Raw genomic sequence first — 19255 nt, forward strand, 5'->3', positions numbered from 1 at the left:
TTATTCCTCATACTCTGTGCATTGGTGTATAGACATTTGAGTCCATTTTGATTGACCCTGTGTTTACTGTCTACATAACCTGTGTTATGACTGACCCCCTATTTTCTTGCCACTTGTGTGATTCATGCGCATGGTATGGCAATCACTATTAAATGCTTGGTTTTGCTTGACAGCAGGAGTGATAATCTTACCCACACATACATCTATGTTACATGCACTTATAACCCTATGGATTTTAGTTTGCTGGGGACAGAAATGTTCTGTATTCTGTATTAATTCTCTGTCCCCGCTCTTCAGTTTAAATGTTTATCAAGAAAATCTGTGAATTTAATGCCAAGTAACTCAGTCCCTTTCTTGGATGGGTGCAACCCATCTCTTTTGTACAGTTTTTCATTGGACCAGCTACAGGCATCATGACTAATAAAACCAAAGCCTTCCCTTTTACACCACTCCTTTAGCCAAACATTAAACTCTGCTACATGCTGGCCCTTCCCTTTTTGTTCCTTATATACAGGTAAAACCTCTGAAAAGATAAGCCTACAACCTATACTATTAAGTTCATATCCCAAGTTCTGGAAATCATTCTGCACAGAAAGTACATCTTTTTGGGACAGATCATTTGTCACAGTTCCGTATGACAGACATGGGAAGGTTTCTTGAGGTTACTTTGCTTGACTTCCAAAGGCTGCAAGGAGTATGGGCAGGGATATCATGACATTATAGGGAAACAACTAGGTTCAGCTCTTCTTTATTTCTTTCTTTCTTCCTTCCTTCCTTCCTCCTTCCTCCTTCTTCTCCTCTTCCTCCTTCTCCTACCCTTCTCTTCCTCCTGTTCTCCTCCTCCTCCTTCCCTTCCCCTTCTCCTCCTCCTCTTCCCCTTCTCCTCCTCCTCCATCTCCTCCTCCCCCCCTTCTCCTCCTCCCTCTCCTCCTCTTCCCCTCCTCCTCCCCCCCCTCCCCCTCCCACAGATTGGAGAAAGATTGCAAATGAGTTTTCTCTTAGCCCAGCCTGATACACATCTTCACATCTTATGAAAGATGTATGATGCTAATGTCAGGGTTCCAAGCGACACCCCCAAGGAAAGGATACTCCGAGGCTTGAGGTTCCTCAAAGTTCCATTTTATTAGAGATGTCATATTGGCACATCTGGGAAAACCCGAATCTGAAAGCTTCCAGGTTTTCCCCACCCAAGTGAAAATTCAAGTCCCTGCCCAGCATCCGCATGATCCAATCAGGCACCATCCAAAACTGGAGATGCCTCCCAGTTACATCATCACAGCTGCAGGGCAAGATGTCCTTGACTCTCTGAGAAAGGAATGTTATTTTGACTATATATCTCCCATACTACATATAATCCCCCCTCCCATTTTCCCACAGCATTAAATGTGGCAGGCCTGAAGGCCCGTCACATTTCCAGGTCTGACAAGCCGACACACACACACAGCCAGCAGAAAATTGTGTCCTGTAAAGAAAGTAACACAGCTATACATCACCATTTTTTTCTCCTCTGTTTCTGTAGGGTCTACATGCTCAGTTATTACACAGCAATTTGGATCCCCTTGAGCTGGAGCGAGCCAAAAAGGGACAGGTATATATTTTTCTATTGTCTTTAACCCTTTGCTTCATGTTGATGGACCTCAAACAAATGTTCTTCCTTTGCATTCAGTGGTAGCACAGTATGGTATCTCTCTGAATATATTCCCTCTTTCCTTCAGTAGCTTTAGGTTTGAAGAGCATCCATATGTCACGCTCATCCAGAATATACCGTGTTTCCCCGAAAATACAACCTGTCCCGAAACTAAACCCATGCCACATTTTTCGCGTGGGCAAAAATATAAGCCCACCCCCGAAAATAAACCCCCCCTCCGGCCAGGCAGAGCACCGCTCACCAACCTAGCATTATTCCGAAAGCACCAAGTCGCAGGAGCGGGGGGGGGGGGTTGCTTGCCGCCTTCGGGATACTGCTAGGCCGGGGAGCAGCGTTCTGCCCGGCCGAAGGGGAGAGTTGCCGGGCGGCTGCTCCCCTGTGAACTGGCTCCCAAAGAGCCGGGCACAGCCCCAGCGGCGAAGCAGCCACGAGGCAACCATGCCCACGAGCAGCCGCCCAGCAAATCCCCTCCCCAGCCGGAAAGAGCACCACCCACCGACCCAGGGGGCAATCCCCAAGGTGCCAAGCCACGCGGCGCTCCACCCGCCCTCCAGCCCCCGCGGCTCCGCACACCCGGGACACCCCCCAGGTCTGCGCATGGAGCTCTGCCCGGCCGGAGAAGCGGGCCGCGTGAGCGCCTGCTCCGCCCGCAACCCCACCAAGCACCTGCGCAGCTCTTCCAGGCCACGGCCGCCGCCGGCCGCCACCGCCCCACTCCGCGCACTACCTTCAAATCCAAAAATCGGGGCCGAGCGTTCCAGCATCGGCCACTCCAGGACCGCTCTCCATGGTGGGCCGGCCGCCGGAAAACTCTGTCCGGAAGACTCTCTGTCCGGCAGCCAGCCCACCACAGAGAGCACTCCCAGAGCGGCCGACGCCAGAACACTTGGCCCCGAGTTCCGGACCTGGAAGCTACGCGCGGAGCGGAATGGGGCGGCGGTGGGCAGCAGCAGCCAGCGGCGGCGGCCCGGGAGAGCCGCGCAAGTGCCCAGCGAAGCCGCAGGCGGAACAGGCGCTCGCGCAACCCACCTCTCCAGCCGGGCAGAGCTCCATGCACTGACCCAGGGGGCATCCAGAATGTGCAAAGCCGCGGGAGCTGGAGGGCGGGCAGAGCGCCACAAGGCCTGGCACCCTAGGGACCACCCCCCAGGTCAGTGAACGGCGCTCCTCCCGGCTGGAGAGGGGACCCGCCGGGCGGCCGCTCGTGAGCATGGCCACCCCATGGCTGCCTCGCCGCCAAGGCCGCGCCCGGCTCCTCGGGAGCCCGCTCACAACGGAGCAGCCGCCCGGCAGCCCCAAAACAATAAGCCCTCCCTGATAATAAACCCAAGGGCATATTTCGTGGGGCAAAAGAAAATAAGCCCCTGGCGTATTTTCGGGGAAACACGGTATTACCGTATTTTTCAGAGTATAGGACACACCTTTTTCCCTCAAAAAAGAGGTTGAAAATCTGGGTGCGTCTTATACACTGAATGCAGCATTTTTGGCCTCCCGAAAACCCCGCCCGCTTTGCAAAAATGGCCGTGCATAGCCTTTAGGAGGCTTCCAGAGTGCTCCTGGGGGCTGGGGAGGGCAAAAATGAGTGAAAAATGGGCTGTGTTTTGCTCGTTTTTGCCCCCCCCCAACCCCCAGGAGCACTCTATAAGCTTCCTAAAGGCGATGCATGCCCTTTTTTTTTTTGACAAAAAATGGGCCCGTTTTCGCAAAACGGGAGGTTGCAGAGTGCAAAAGCGTGGTTTTTTTTAATTTGCCTCTACAAAATATTGGTGTGTCTTATACTCCGAAAAATACAGTATTTTATTTGTACATCTTGGGTGGAAGTCCACGGAGTTTCCTGTTTGGTGTTTGACGCTTTGAATGTAAGGTTTGTACGAGTACTCCTTGTCATACATTTAGTGACCGTTCAAAGTTATAACAGCACTGGGAACAGTGACATGTGATCATTTTTCACCTTTACAACCATTGCGGCATCCCCAGGTGGTCACGTGATCAAAATTTGGACAGTTGGCAGTTGACTCATGCTTATGATGGTTGCAGTGTCCCAGGGTTATGACATCACACCTTTTGCAACCTTCCGACAAAGAAAGTCAATGGGGAAGCCAGATTCACTTTACAGCCGTGTTACTAGCGTAACAACCGAAGCAACTCGCTTAACAATTGTGGCACTTGTTAAGGCCGTAAAATGGGGCAAAACTCTCTTAACAACTGTCTTGGCTTAGCAGTGGAAATTTTGGGCTCCATTGTTGAAAGTCGACAATTACCTGTATACATTTTTAGAGAAAAGGCTTTGAAACTGGAGCAAAAAACTTATAAGATCAAATGTGTACCTTGCAGGGGTGAAATCCAGCAGGTTCTGACAGGTTCTGGAGAAGCGTTAGTGGAAATTTTGAGTAGTTCGGTGAACTGGCAAATACCACCTCTGGCTGGCCCCAGAGTGGGGTGGGAATGGAGATTTTGCAATATCCTTCCCACGGGAGAGGGGAGGGAATGGGAATTTTGCAGTATCCTTCTCCTGCCAGGCCCACCAAGCCACGCCCACAGAACCGGTTGTAAAAATAATTGAATTTCACCACTGGTATCTTGGTACTTGCTTTGCAGAAATCTGATTACCCCAACGGGATCCCAGAATGCGGGACGGATGCCCTTCGGTTTGCTCTCTGTGCTTACACAACTCAAGGTACGTTTCTGGCCTCCACCTGAGTGCCTGGCTCAATGTTGTGACAGAATTGTTAACCTTGCTTTCATGTTGGCTTCTCTCTTTTGCTTTTCCTTCTTCAGGCCGTGATATAAACCTGGATGTGAACCGGATTCTGGGCTACCGCTATTTCTGCAACAAACTCTGGAACGCCACCAGATTTGCCATCCGTGGTCTTGGGGAGGGATTCCAACCACCCCCCAGCCCAGAGGTAAGCCTATTCTTATAGATTCTCCTTTCCATTTTGATAGAGGAGCAGGTGATGCCGGGATGGGTGGAGTTAAACATGTCATCAGCTTAGAATCCTTAAGGTAAAGGTTCCCCTCGCACATGTGTGCTAGTCGTTCCCGACTCAAGGGGGCGGTGCTCATCTCCATTTCAAAGCCGAAGAGCCAGCGCTGTCCGAAGACGTCTCTGTAGTCATGTGGATGGGATGACTAAACGCCAGAGGCGCATGGAACACTGTTACCTTCACACCAAAGGTGGTTCCTATTTTTCTACTTGCATTTTTACATGCTTTCAAACTGCTAGGTTGGCAGAAGCTGGGAAAGTAATGAGAGCTCACTCCATTGCACGGTCTAGGGATTTGAACTGTTGAACTGCCGACTTTTCTGATCGAAAAGCTCAGCATCTTAGCCACTGAGCCACCGTGCCCCTCTTAGAATCCTGATGTTGCCGCAAACAATCCAACCTCCCTTGAATCCCATCGACCCTTATCTAGTGCCAATTCATATTTGAACTTCGTTGACAAGATTCTGGTCTATAGGCTTGAGCAATAAATACAGGTAGTCCTCAACTTATAACTATTTGTTTAGCAACCATTCAAAGTTACAGCAGCACTGAAAAAAGAGTCATATGACCAGTCTTCACTCTTAAAACCATTGCAACATCCGTACAGACAGTGATCAGAATTCAGGCACCTGGCAACCAACATGTATTTATGATGATTGCAGTGTGCTAAGGTCATCTGATCAGCATTTGTGACTTTCCCAACCATCTTCCAACAAGCAAAATCAATGGAGGAAGCTGGATTTGTTCAATGAACACGTTGGAGCCCCCAGGACCTGACGAACAACATCAACTGGCTGGAGCTTCAGGCCATTCATCTGGCCCTCCGAGAGTTCAGAGACCTATTGGCGCAGCGGCACATGTTAATCCTTTCGGACAGCGTGGCCGCCAAAGCACACATCAACCGCCAAGCGGGCACGCATTCCAAGAGCCTGATGTTGGAGGCACAGGCATTGTGTCTCTGGGCGGAGTCCCATTTGTTATCCATCAGGGCGGATCACATTTCAGGCTCAGCAAACGTGCAGGCGGATTGGCTGAGTCACGAGACTGGATCAGGCGGAGTGGAGGCTCCACCTGGATTTGTTCCAGGAAATGGCTCACAGGTTCAGCATGCCGATACTGGACCTCTTTGCGTCCCCCACCAACACCCACCTACCTCACTTCTTCAGCTGCTTCCTGGCTCCCGGAGCGGAAGGAATCGATGGCCTCCGGAGCACATGGCCTCGGGGCCTGCTATATGCGTTCCCACCCCTGCCGCTCATCCTGAGGGTAATTCACAAGATCTTGATGGAACAGGCAGAGGTGTTGATGGTGGCACCACACTGGCCCCGCAGAACCTGGTTCGCTGATCTGACCAGTCTGTCCGTCGCCCCGCCTTGGAGTATCCCGGACGACAGGATAGTTCTCACCCCAGGGGCTCTCCTACACCCGGACCCTCAGTGGTTCCAATTGGCCATTGAGGGGGACATACTGAGACGGGACAACTTTTCTGAGCGCGCCATCTAGGCGGCCAGACGACCATCCACTACGCGGGTGTACAATGCGACGTAGTCAGCCTTCTGTAGGTGGTGCTACCCCCTAGGGATTGCCCCGAGATCGGCTTGGCTCCCTCAAGTCCTGGAATTCCTCCAGGACGGCCTGGATAGAGGGCTGGCCCCAAACACCCTACGAAGACAGACAAGGGCACTTGCCATGATGCTCCAAGGAGGCGCGGGTCGTTCACTGACACACCATCCCAGGGTTCGGGCCTTTCTGAAAGGTGCTGCCAACCTCAGGTCTCCAACGGTTCATCGTTACCCGTCATGGGAGCTTCCAGTTGTACTTGAAGCCCTGACATCTGCATCATTTGAACCAATCCGCTCCATTAGTTTACGCCTACTGACTCTAAAAGTAGCCTTTCTTGTGGCGATAACCTCAGCTCGGAGGATCTCCGAGCTGGCAGCCCCGTCAGTACGCAGTGACCTCTGTATTTTCCACCCAAACAGGGTGATCCTGCATCTTGATCCTTCCTTCCTCCCGAAGATCAACTCCTGGTTCCATCACGCCCAGGAATTGGTATTACCTGACTTTTGCCCCCGTCCGACGCATCCCCGTGGACAGAAATGGCATCACCTTGATGTCTGACGATCCCTTCGATGCTACATCAAGCGCACGGCGTCTTTCCGGCGATCAGAGGCGCTCTTTGTGACCTTCCTTCCAGGCTCCATGGACCAGAAAGTTTCATCCACCACGATTGGAAGATGGCTGAAGGCCTGCATCGCTAAGGCCTATGAAGTACAGGGCCGACCACTGCCCTTGACACATCACTGCCCACTCAACGCGCAGCCACAGCTACGGCCTGGACCACTCAAGCCCCTGTCGAGGAAATCTGTAGGGCGATGACATGGTCATCTCTGTTGCCCTTCGTCAGGCACTACAAGTTAGACAGCTATGCTTCAGCCGAAGCTGCCTTCGGACACCGGGTTTTGCAGTCGGTTCACTCGGACACTGGATCCCTGGACCGGCCGTCTACCCACCCTTAGGTCACACTGGAGAATGACCGTTGTACTTACCTGAACGGTCGTTCTCGGTGCGCTGCGTGAGAATCCAATCCTGCCCATACACAAGTCGGCCCAGGGTCAAGGGCGGCTAGCGGGTTTCGAGTTGGGAGGGCATTCCATGAGCTTTCATCTCTCGAAACGGCCATGCCTTCCATTGAAAAAACTGACCAGCTGAGTGAAAAAGGAGGCGTGGCCAAACTTCTTCAATTCAGTCTCTAGGCAAGCAGACTGAAATTAACCCATTCCTTTGGATTCTCACGCAGCGCACAAGGAACGACCGTTCAGGTAAGTACAACGGTCAGTTTGGTCGTAACTACTTGTATTTCTAAGGACGCGGTGGCTCAGTGGCTAAGATGCTGAGCTTGTTGATCAGAAAGGTCAGCAGTTTGTGGTTCGAATCCTTAGCACTGCGAAACGGAGTGAGCTCCTGTTACTTGTCCCAGCTTCTGCCAACCTAGCAGTTCGAAAGCATGTAAAAATGCAAGTAGAAAAATAGTGGTGGGAAGGTAACAGGGCTCTGTGTGCCTTTGGTGTTTAGTCACGCTGACCACATGAAACCTCTTCGGACAGCACTGGCTATTCGACTTTGAAACGGAGATGAGCACCGACCCCTAGAGTCAGGAACGACTAGCACATATGTGCGAGGGGAACCTTTACCTTTACTTGTATTTCCGAATTGCAACTTAACTTATGCTCCTGATCCTATGTGCCTGACAATTTTCCTTAGATATTCTCCATAGAGTGGCCATCCATGGTATCGAGCGGGTCCTTGGTGCTCTCTGAGCTTGCTTGTTTTCTTGCAGACGTTTCATTACCCAACTAGGTAACATCATCAGTGCTAGTCTCAAACGTCATCAGCATCATCAGGACTAGCACTGAATGAAACGTGTGCAAGAAAACAAGCAAGCTCACAGAAGCACCAAGAAACCCTTCGTTTCAACCCTGAGCTACAGATATTCCTTAAAGGTGCAGAGCCTTTGTTATTCTGGAGTTTGGAAAAGTTCTTCTTTACTAATCTGATTTGTTTGTTGCAGCTCAGTGGCTCCGAGAGCCACGTAGACCTCTGGATCTTGAGTCGCCTGAGCCACGCCGTGGAGTTATGTGATGTGGGATTTCAGTCTTATGACTTCTCTGGCATCACCACCGCTGTGTACAATTTCTGGCTGTATGAGCTGTGTGACGTCTACCTTGTGAGTGAGCCCCCTGAGCCACCAAACTCTCATTCCCCTTCATCTTGGGAGGCGTCCTATTTCCATTACACCCCATTACAAATATTGCACTATTAACATATAAGGCGTAATGCCTTGATCAGTGATGGTGAACATTTTGCTCTCCGTGTGTTAAAAAGTCAGGAAAGGCCTAACTTGACTCAGCTGGTGTGTCACTGCCCTTTCCAAACAAAAGAGAAACAATTTTACTTATTTATGTATTGAAAAAAATCAAGTCCAATTGTATCTTGTCAGAGTTTGTTGCATAAATTCGAATCCAGAAGCACACACCGATAATTGATGCAGCAGGATTCATTAACTTCTTTATATAAATAAGAATAGATGAATAAATGTACAGTACCAACAGGTGGTTCTTCCAAGTAAACACAAGGCAGGAGAGTTACAGGCAAACACAAGCAGTTAGCTTCCTTTCAGCAGACAGGCCCAGATAGACTGATAGTTTACTTCACAGAGCAGCAGACTGCTTAAGTTTCTGTTTCAATTCTCTGCACAGACACAGATCTGTTTAAGCTCCCATTGGCTGACTTAGTTGCTATGTCTATTCATTGGCTGATCTTGTTCCCATGTCTCTCCCAGGGATGAATATTTTAACGTATCTACATAAAGAATAGTCAAATAATTACAAAAATAAAGTATAAGTAAAACAGACTCATTTTCGGTGAGTCCAGAGGCTGTGTGAGAGCACACCCCATTCTCATGCAGCCTTGTAGCCTCCAAAAATAATGTGACAATGAGGCGTGATTACAAGAATAGTTGGGTGTTGGCGAACACTAGCGTGCCACCCAAAACGTCACGGTATGTCTCCTTTGACACGCGTGACATAGGTTGGTCATCATCGGCCTTGAGTAATTTCCCCGTATCTCTTGGACTGTATGGGATCAACTGCATCTGAATGGCAGGACAAGAAGTAATGGGTAAAGGCTTGTCAGAGAGAGAGCCAACCTTGAAGCAAGGAGCCATTTCTTGACAGCGAGAAAAATTAATCAATGGAATAGCTCGCCTCCTGGAGTTCTGAGTGCTCCATCCCTGGAGGTTTTCAAAAATAGACTGGACAACCACTTGACTGAGATGATGTAAGGCAGGGGTGTCAAACTCAAGGCCTGCAGGTCAGATCCGACCCACGGGGTGCTTAGATCTGGCCCGTGAGGCCTTCCTGGAAACAGCAAAGGACCAGCCTGCGGTGCCCTTTGACAGCGAAAAGGGAGAGCAGTCTTCCCGAGCTCTGTTTTCTGCTGCAATGGCCTCCTGCAGCCCTCTGCCAGTGAAAATGGAGCTTGAGATTGCCGTGTGTGGGCTGCAAGACATCGAGCTGGCCACACCCACCCCAGCCACTCGGTTTCCCAAGGTCAAACACAATCCTGATATGGCCCTCAATGAAATCGAGTTTGACACCCCTGGTGTAAGGCCTCCTGCCTTGAGGAGAGGGTTGGACTAGAAAACCTCCAAGGTCCTTACATTCTATGTTCCATTGCTCCCAGAATTCCTAACTAGCTGGGATTCTCTTCTTCATTGTCACATTATATTTGGGAAACTCCTAATTAGTTGAAGGCTAGCTCTGATTTTGCTACTGGGTCAATCCCTGAAACCATATTTATCCATTTAGTACTGTGATGGCAAACCTATGACACACGTTGCCAACAGTGCCCTCTCTGTGGGCACACAAGCCATCACCCCAGCTCAGTTCTGCCATGCATGCGCGTGCGCCTCCCACTAGCCAGCTGGTCTTTGGGTCTCTGCCACGCATGCACAGGAGGTGGGGCATGTGTGCATGTGCGGGGGGGGTGGAGGCACACGGAGGCCATATGCACATGCGCAGGGGCCTGCACATGCGCAGGGGCTGCCCATGCATGCATGTGCACAGGCGCGGCGGTTGCATGTACCTTGCATTTGGGGGATTTGGGTGCCCACATGCACACTTTGGGCACTCAGTCCGGAAAAGGTGATGTCAGAGGTCATGGGATCAAAAATTGGACTTTAACAACAATTGCATGAACTGGGGGGGGGGGTTGTCATGTGATCCCCATTAGCTCCCCTTCTCAGCCAGTTTCTGACAAGCATTATCAATTGGGGGATGTCTGTGTGATTCACTTAACAACTGCAATAGTTTGCTTAACAACCGTGGCAAAAAAAAAAGGTTGGTAAAATCGAGCGTGACTCACTTAACAGCTGTCTTTCTTAGCATGTGGTCATAAGCCAAGGGTTACCCGTAACATAAAGGTCAGTGAAGTTATCTGCTTGGCTGAATAACGATCACCTGCTACGTTTTTATTCTTTTTAAAAAAACATTTCCTCTTAGGAGTGCCTAAAGCCTGTGTTTGCCGGATCAGACCAGGCTGCAGTTCAGACAGCCCAGAATGTTCTTTACACCTGCTTGGATGCTGGGCTTCGTCTCCTCAGTCCTTTCATGCCTTTTGTCACGGAGGAACTGTTCCAGCGGCTGCCCCGGCGGTCTCCTTCCTCTGACCCTCCCAGCATCTGTGTCACCCCTTACCCTACTACGGAGCAGGTAAGTCAGTAAGAGAATCTGAAGCTTTGGTAAGATCATACTTGGAATGGTGAGCTCAGTTCTCGTCACAGTGATACCAGAAAGATGTTGAGTCTCTAGAAAGAGTGCAGAGAAGAGGAACAAAGATAATTAGAGGACTGGAGGATAGAATATACAATGCATGGTTGCAGGAACTGGGTACGCCCAGTCTTACAGTCACCACCACTGGCCACCATGATACAAAAAAGATGTTGAGTCTCTATAAAGACTCAACATCTGCGCCACGGTGGCGCAGTGGTTAAAGTGCAGTACTGCAGGCTACTTCTGCTGATGACCGCTGCCAGCAGTTTGGCAGATCAAATCGCACCAGGTTCAAAGTTTACTCAACCTTCCTTCCTCCCGAGGTGGGTAAGATGAGGACCCAGATTGTTTGGGGCACTATTCTGAATCTGTAAACTGAATCTGTAAACACCCTCTCTCAGCGAAACGGTAGAAAACCGGTTAGGAACCCGCTACTGGTCATACTTTCAAAGGATCTGTCAGAGTTTGTTGCAGCAATCAAATCCAGAAAGCACACACAGGTAACTGATGCAGCAGGATTCATTGACTTCTCTTTATATATATATAATAGCACCTGAAACATATATACAATACCAAGAGAGGTTCTTCCAACGTGGTACCCCGTTTCTCCGAAAATAAGACCTCCCCGGATAATAAGCCCAATCAGGCTAGTGAGCGCATGCACTAAAATAAGCCCTCCCTGAAAATAAGCCTTCCCTGAAAATATTGCAACACAGCAGCAACCACGCTCGCCACCTCCTGCACCCCCAAAAATAATAAGACCTCCCCGAAAATAAGGCCAAGCGCTTATTTCAAGGGTCAAAAGAAAATAAGACCCTGTCTTATTTTCAGGGAAACATGGTAGAGAGGAGAGATTGGTTTCCGTTCAAGCAACAGACTAGTTTGCAGCTTTTGCACAGACTCAGAGTAAGCCACGCCCAGGCTCCAATCTGTTGCAGCTCCCATTGGCTGACCTTGTTACTAAGCCCTATTCCAGTTCATGAATATATCTACTGTGACAAGATTGTAAAATGTCCAGCTGTAAATGGAGGACTACCTGTTTCGAAACAGAAATAAGTTCTTCTCTTAGTCTGTTTTCGTGGCGATCAGATGTTGAACTGAAAACTAGATCAAGCCGCTGATGCTTCTGCCTTCTTTTCAGTTCCATTGGAGGAATGAAGAACTGGACCGCACTTTTGATTTCGTATTGAACATCATCAAGGCTGTGCGTTTTCTCCGGGCAGACTACAACCTCACCAAAACCAAAGCTGACTGTGAGTTTTTTCACTGAAGGCTTTTTATGAATGACTGAGAGACTGTGAATCCAGGTTCTGTCTTTGGCTTGAAATTCTGCAATCTTAGCTTGGAGAAAGTTGCCTGCCTGAACAATTAAAATGGGTTAGCGAACCAGGCCAACTTTTGGAAGTCACTTAGCTTGGAGACTCATCAGAGGAGGTGGAAGATCTTTAATAGCCACGGTGGCGCAGTGGTTGGATTGCCGTAGTACTTGCAGGCTACTTCTGCTGACTGCCGGCTGAGTGCAGTTTGGCAGTTCGAATCTCACCAGGTTCAAGGTTGACTCAGCCTTCCTTCCATCTGAGGTCGGTAAAATGAGGACCCAGATTGTTTGGGGCGCTATTCTGAATCTGTAAACCGCTTAGGGCGGTAAAGCATCTTGAAACGGTATTTACCCTGTTCCCCCAAAAATAAGACCTATCTTGAAAATAAGCATGTTTTTCCGTATGTCTAATATAAGCCCTATCCCCAAAATAAACCCTACTCAAGATCTTGTGCAGCTGCTCGCCTCCCCCCCCCCCATTTAGTTTGGTTGTTCGTGGTGGCACGGCCACGAGGTGAGGTGGGGGGGTGGAGCTGCCCCACACGCCCTGCACTGGCTTGCCTCAGGGCCCTCGCAGCCAGACCATCCACACCCCAACACCTGCCTCGCACCGCCAGCAGCCAAGTGCAGCAGGAGCCCACATGGCCACCAGCCCACTTCTGCTTGCTCGTGGCGGGTTGCTATTATATACCTGGGCTTTTTCGAATTTTTGGGTGAATTTAAAAGGTCTACTTGGAGAAAGCCAGTAGCAATTTCTTCCACTTTTCTTTGAACCATCAGCTTGAGTTTTGTCTCTATTTCTCAAACTTCCTTTTCCCCCCACTCTCTTTATAGCCTTTAAGTCATCAAGCATTGAGTCCAAAAATGCAACTTCCCATCTCAAACAAGCTTCTTGTTCTTGATCTTTAGAGTCATGACCAGACAAGGAAATTAGCTCCTTAAGAAGACTAAGATTACTTTCATTAATGTTGGTTATCATATCTGAACTCCCTCCTCTTTATACTGCTATGAATGAGGAAGCGTCTGACCGAGCTGCTTCCAAATATTATCTGTCACTTCTGAACTTTAAAATGTTTCAGCCCTTTTGTATAGACCAGAGGTGTCCCATTTTGGCAACATTTAGATGAATAACTCCCAGATAAATTCTGGGAGCTACGCTGGCTGGGGAATTCTGGGAGTTGAAGTCCATAGGTCTTAATGTTGCCAAAATGGTCACCTCTGATCTAGACCATAGCTAAAGGTAAAAGTTCCCCTCGCGCATATGTGCTAGTCGGTTCCTGACTCTAGGGGGCGGTGCTCGTGTCCATTTCAAAGCCAAAGAGCCAGCGCTATCCGAAGACATCTCCGTGGTCATGTGGCCAGCATGACTAAACGCCAAAGGCACATAGAATGCTGTTACTTTCCCACCAAAGGTGGTTCCTATTTTTCTACTTGCATTTTTACATGCTTTTGAACTGCTAGGTTGGCAGAAGCTGGGACAAGTAACGGGAGCTCACTCTGTTACGCAGTGCTAGGGATTTGAACCGCTGAACTGCCGACCTTCTGATCGACAAGCTCAGCATCTTAGCTACCGAGCCACTGCGTCCCTTGTTGATCTAGGCTGCTGCATATTTCTATCAAGAGCTTCCTTGCTCTCTACAGTGAAGCTGCAGGGGACCATATAAACAGGACAACTGGACACACTTTCCTCTGAGCTTCCTTGACCCTCCTTTCCTATTCATCTGTTCCCAGGTTACCTACAGTGCTTGGATCTTCAGACAGTAGAGACTGTGACTCGTTGCTCCGAATATATCTGCATTCTTTCCTCCTCCAAGCAAGTCTTGGTTCTAGAACCTGGAAAAGTTCCTCCCCCTGGCTGCGCCGTAGCTATTGCCTCTGACAAATGCATTGTCCATCTGCTGCTGAAGGTACTAAAAAAATAAGCAGGCTGCAAAATGTTGACTGGCAGTGAAGAACCAGTGGGGGGGTCCTTAGGTTTGGGGTACAGATTTTTATTTTTTTTCCAAACGAGGCAGGGAATCCTGAAGTGGGTGTCTCACCAGTGACTCTCAACTCATAGTGCTTACCCATGAGGTAGCACTCTAGCATTGCTGACTCTCTGAATTCCTTGGCAGGGCTTGATTGACGCAGAGAAGGAAATAGCGAAACTGACCGGGAAAAAGGCGGAGCTGCAGAAACAAATCCTACTGTTACGCCAGCGGATGGGGAATCAAGATTATGCTCTGAAGGTACCAGCCAAAGTCCAAGAACTGGATGCAGCCAAGGTAACGCACACAGGATTGGCATTTGGGGCAGGGGTGGGTTGCTCGCGGCATTACTGCCGGTTCGGTGCGTGCAAAAAGTTTGCACTCGCACGCCTGTTGCATGCTTTCTGCACATGCACTTTTGCACAAAAAATAGGACAACATGCGCAAAATGTTTTTAAAAATGGGGGAAAAATACGTTTGTGCAATTACAATTGTTCTGCGCACGCACAGGACCAAAAATCAGAATGGCGTCCCTATAGGAGAACCGGTTCGGGGGCGTGGCAGGCCTGGGTTGCTGCCAGTTCCAGCGACCCAGGCCGCCAAACCACTACCAGTTCAGCCAAAGCGCTCCGAACTGGTAGGAACCCATATCTGATTGGCGGGCTTGCTCTGTAATAAATCAGGTTGGGGATGATGCTTGATCCGTTGAATCACTTGTGGGTGCCAAGAGACCAAATGTCCCAAAAGATTAGTTTCTTGTTTTGTTAATGTTTTCACTTTCTGAAAACTCCATGATCATAAGACACCGAGAGATTTTAGCCATTTGGGGACGGCAGCATTCAGGACTCGGGGCCAGAAAAGTTCCTGGTTCCTTCAGAAGATCCTGAGTCAGAGATGGACAATTTTGATGGTCAGTGATGACTTTTAACATTGTGGTCCTTGCTTTCCTTGGAATATGGTGGGAAGGAGTTTAGAAGCCTGTGGAGATTCTCAGTCATCCAGGTCATGGGTGTGCCTTTTCAAAGGGCACATCGCTTCTCATCCAAAAAGCTTCTTCGGAACTGAACCACAGGAGAAGCAAAACTTCTTCTAAAACTGAAGAAGCTTCTTGGATGAGAAGCAAAACATCCTCAAAAGGGGGAAGGGGAGTAAGTCCAGTTACCTTTTGAAAAAGCACCTTTGGGACAAGCAGTTTAGAAAGTTTTTTGAGTTTTACTTGCCTTTTAACCTGAGAGGCTTATTTTAGGTGGTTAAACATCTAAAGGCTTTTCATCTAAAAAAGGCAGGAAACCATGCTGTTGAAATGAAAGGCCACAGAAAGACCACAGAAAAGAGGCTTGAGCGCCATAAATTCTCCATTCTGCATTTTATATATATATATATATTTCGTTTTCAAGACAAACGCAACATGTCCTCCTTTACATACTGTAGAAAGTGTGTCAGTTGGTTACAAAAAAGCTTACGTGCATCTCTTCCACAGTCAACAAACATTACTTCATATTAACTCAAGTATTTTAAACTCAGATATTTATACATGTTACCATCATCATGCCTCCATTTTCATTTGACTATAATTGTTTAAACGTCCTTCATCATAAAATATACCAAGATTTAATACATAACCACATACTGGCATTTCATTTACTATTCCTAAAATCCTCCAATAACACTAAATCTTTATATCCTATTCTAGCTAAACATCCATAATATTCAATAACAAAATTTTCTAATCCTTCTTTCCAAATCATTTGCAATTTACATCCAATTTCCTTATGTTGTACCCATACCTATATATACGTTATTATCATTATCCCTCCTTTATTTAACTATATCCTGTATCATAACATTTTCCCCCTAATATTCAAAACTTAACTATATCTAACTTGGTTCTTTTTTTTTATTAACCTTTATATATAATCCAAAAGAATTTCTAATCTTCCTTTCATGGGTACCATTCAATATTCATATCCCATTATTGCTTATCATGACACTACACATTGTATGCATTATTATCATTATCAATTATTTGTTAACTATATCTATTATCACTAAATTTGACTAAGTTTAACTAGTTTTAAGTTATACTCTTCCATCTATCAACCTGTATCTTTCCAGTAGCAAAACAGTCTCGTATCTTCTGCCATTTGTGGTGTCAGTCCTCTAATCATCTCCTTAATCAACTTTGTATAGACTCCTCTTAGCAACTCTTTGCTTATAAAATCTCTCATGTAATTACGATGCCCTTCTTCTGTTTCCTTAATCAGATTGTCTTTGATTGTCGGTGGTGTTATCAAAACTATTGCTAATAAGATTTCTCTCTTTAAATCCATAAATTCTTTTATTTTTTCTTCTTCTGTATCTTGCCATCTGGGGTAAGTTTCCCCTCCATTTAATTCAACTTTCTGTATTCCACTCTTTCCATTTTCAGAGACAAACCAGTCACCATAAATATCAGCAATTTTTATTTCGTTATATTCATTTTCCTCTTTGATTTTTTGGATTTTAACCGCCACTTTATCCACTTGATGAACATCTTCAACTTCCCCGTCATATTTTGCTGTTTAATGCACTAAGTCACCCAACTTCTTCTCTATCCTCTCACATGTATTTGATAATTTCTGTATTTCTGAGAATATCTTTTGCAGACTTAAAACTTCTTTCTGCTGTTGAAATTGCGCCATTATCTTCAACTAATAAACACTGCTATTCTAGTTTAGAGGGTTTTAACAAGCATCGATTCACAATAATCATTTCATTTTCACCTTTCTCTGGTTAGAAATACTTCAAAGGAACATCGGTGTGCTTTTCTTTTTATCACTCTCTATAAACAAACAGTAAGACCTTGAAGTGCCAAGCCAAGATAATCAGTGAAAGAAAATAAAGTGTTTCGTTTCCAATACACAAAACTCTAGCCTCCCAAGTAGCAATGTTATTGTTACAATGTTGCAATTTTAAAAAAAATATCTTTTTTGTATTTCAAGTTGAAAAGAAAGTCCAATTCTTAAATGAATTAGAAGAACAACCACAGTAATGAAAGAGGAGAATTTTAGACCATAGGTTAAAAAGAGTAATGAAAAAAAAAAAGAAAAATCCATTCGATTTAGAAGTCTTACATAAATTCCATCCGTGTAGATAGCATTTTAAAAAAAGATAACCCACTATCAAAAACCATTCCAAATTTAATTCCGCCGCTTATTTCTTCTGTTCTCCAATTTGAATTTATTTTAAGTTTTTTAAAGGCAGTCACTTTTAAAACAGTAAAAATTCCTCACCTGCTGGAAACACTTTCTCTTTCCATATCCTTCCGTTTTGGAGCCGCCCCGACTTCGTCAGCTAAATGGCTGGATTTTTTGTCACCGTCTTGAAGACTTTCTCTTGGATCGATCAGGGACTTTGCGATGTCCCTGAGATCAGCAAGACGCATTCTTCCTGTTCACCATCTCTGCGGGATGGTTTAGGTCCATTTGGACCATCCAGTGGCAAAAGTGTCAACTGCGATCTCAGAGCATTGAGATCGCACGTCGTGTCGTCGCGGCTTCGGCTCCTCCTCTCCATTCTGCATATTGAGGGTAATTACAAAAAAGACCCTCCATAACATGAATAAGAAGTGTAATATTATATTGTTGTTGTTGTTGTTGTTGTTGTTGTTGTTATTATTATTATTATTATTATTATTTGATTCATCACACACAGCCAGATGTTCAGACTCGCTTTGGCATTTGTATGCACCTATCAAGTCCTTTCTAAGGACCTGGGATAGGCAGATGCTGATGCTTACTGGTGCTAGAGGTATCGCAGGATGTAAGCTGTTCAGAGTAAAGGTGCCTTTTGCAATTGACTGATGGTTATTATTAAATTTCTTTACTACTTATCTGACCATGGGGCTATTCGAGGCAGCTCACAACCATTAAAAAAAATGAAGGAATAAAAAAGAAGTTTACATAAAATGAAAGTAAAATAAAAGAACAATAAATTAAATAAGAAAAAAGAAACAAAAATAATACACTGATATGACTAGTAAAATAGATGGAGAGCAGCGAGTGCGGTGGGTGGGGAGGAGTGGAGTCTGCTGTCCATCTAACAGCCACCTCCAGAGTTGAATTCCCCAATTGAGTCTCCCCAAGTTCCAGAGCCATATGTTTAGGCTCTTAAGAAAGAACAGGGCAAGGGTCTATAACCTTAAACACTCAAAGAGCCACTTGGACCGTTTCCCACAAAAAATAAAACACCGGAAGCCACAAAACCTGAGTGGGTGTGGCCAACTCAACGTCACTCACTCCCACCCAGTCACGTGACCACCCTAGCCACGCCTACCCAGCCGGTCATTAGGGCAGAGAACCGGTTGTTTAAAAAACAACCAGAACCACAAAAACCTTTTGACATCTTTCTCTCTGTCTCTGTCTGTCTGTCTCTCGCTCTCTCTCTTTCCCTCTCTCTCTCTCTCCTCTTCCCCCTCTCTCTGTTTCTCTCTCTTTCTCTCCCCCCTTTTTCTGTATCCCTCTGTATCTCTCCCTCTCTCTTCCCCTCTCCCTCTCTCTCCCTTTGTATCTTTCGCTCTGACTCTCTCTCTCCCCCCCCCACTCTTTCCCCCTCTCTCTATGTCTCTCTCTCCCTCCCCCTTCTCTCTTTCTGGTGGGATCACCCGACAGGGAGCCACAGCAGAGGGCCCAAAGAGCCAAACGCGGCTCCAGAGCCGCAGGTTGCAGTCACCCAGGATAGGGCATATTGACAACTTTTATCAACACATCTGTCTTGGGCATTTTTTTTTCCAGCTGAAACAAAGTGAGACAGAACTGCAGAAGGCAGACGAAGCCGTTCAGAATTTCAAGAAGATGATCTGACGTTGAAGGAGACACAAAGCCGCTCGGATGGGCCTGTTCTACGTTTGAGGGTTGGGAAAGAAACCTTTTCAGAGCAAAAGCCAGAGGACCTGTTTCTGTTCAGCTGTTGTTAGTTCGTTATATTTTCTGTGAAGACATTAAACTATTTTGCGCAGTTAAAAAA

At 47.0% G+C, this 19255-nt stretch overlaps 1 protein-coding gene across 4 annotated transcripts in view; it reads left to right on the forward strand.

Annotated features, from left to right (window-relative positions):
- VARS1 (valyl-tRNA synthetase 1) overlaps nt 1–19255 on the forward strand; it is a 71771-nt gene extending 52516 nt beyond the window's left edge. For all 4 annotated transcript variants that reach the window (XM_081960843.1, XM_081960844.1, XM_081960841.1 and 1 more), the window contains exons 23-31: nt 1520–1588; nt 4247–4325; nt 4427–4554; nt 8206–8361; nt 10697–10906; nt 12108–12219; nt 14016–14191; nt 14399–14548; nt 19024–19255. In XM_081960843.1, coding sequence (XP_081816969.1) covers nt 1520–1588; nt 4247–4325; nt 4427–4554; nt 8206–8361; nt 10697–10906; nt 12108–12219; nt 14016–14191; nt 14399–14548; nt 19024–19092 — 1149 coding nt within the window. In that variant the 3' untranslated portion in view covers nt 19093–19255. The remainder of the gene's footprint in view (nt 1–1519; nt 1589–4246; nt 4326–4426; nt 4555–8205; nt 8362–10696; nt 10907–12107; nt 12220–14015; nt 14192–14398; nt 14549–19023) is intronic.

This window comes from Natrix helvetica (genome assembly GCF_964273705.1).
Source record: "Natrix helvetica genome assembly, chromosome: 1".
Lineage (NCBI taxonomy): Eukaryota > Metazoa > Chordata > Lepidosauria > Squamata > Natricidae > Natrix > Natrix helvetica.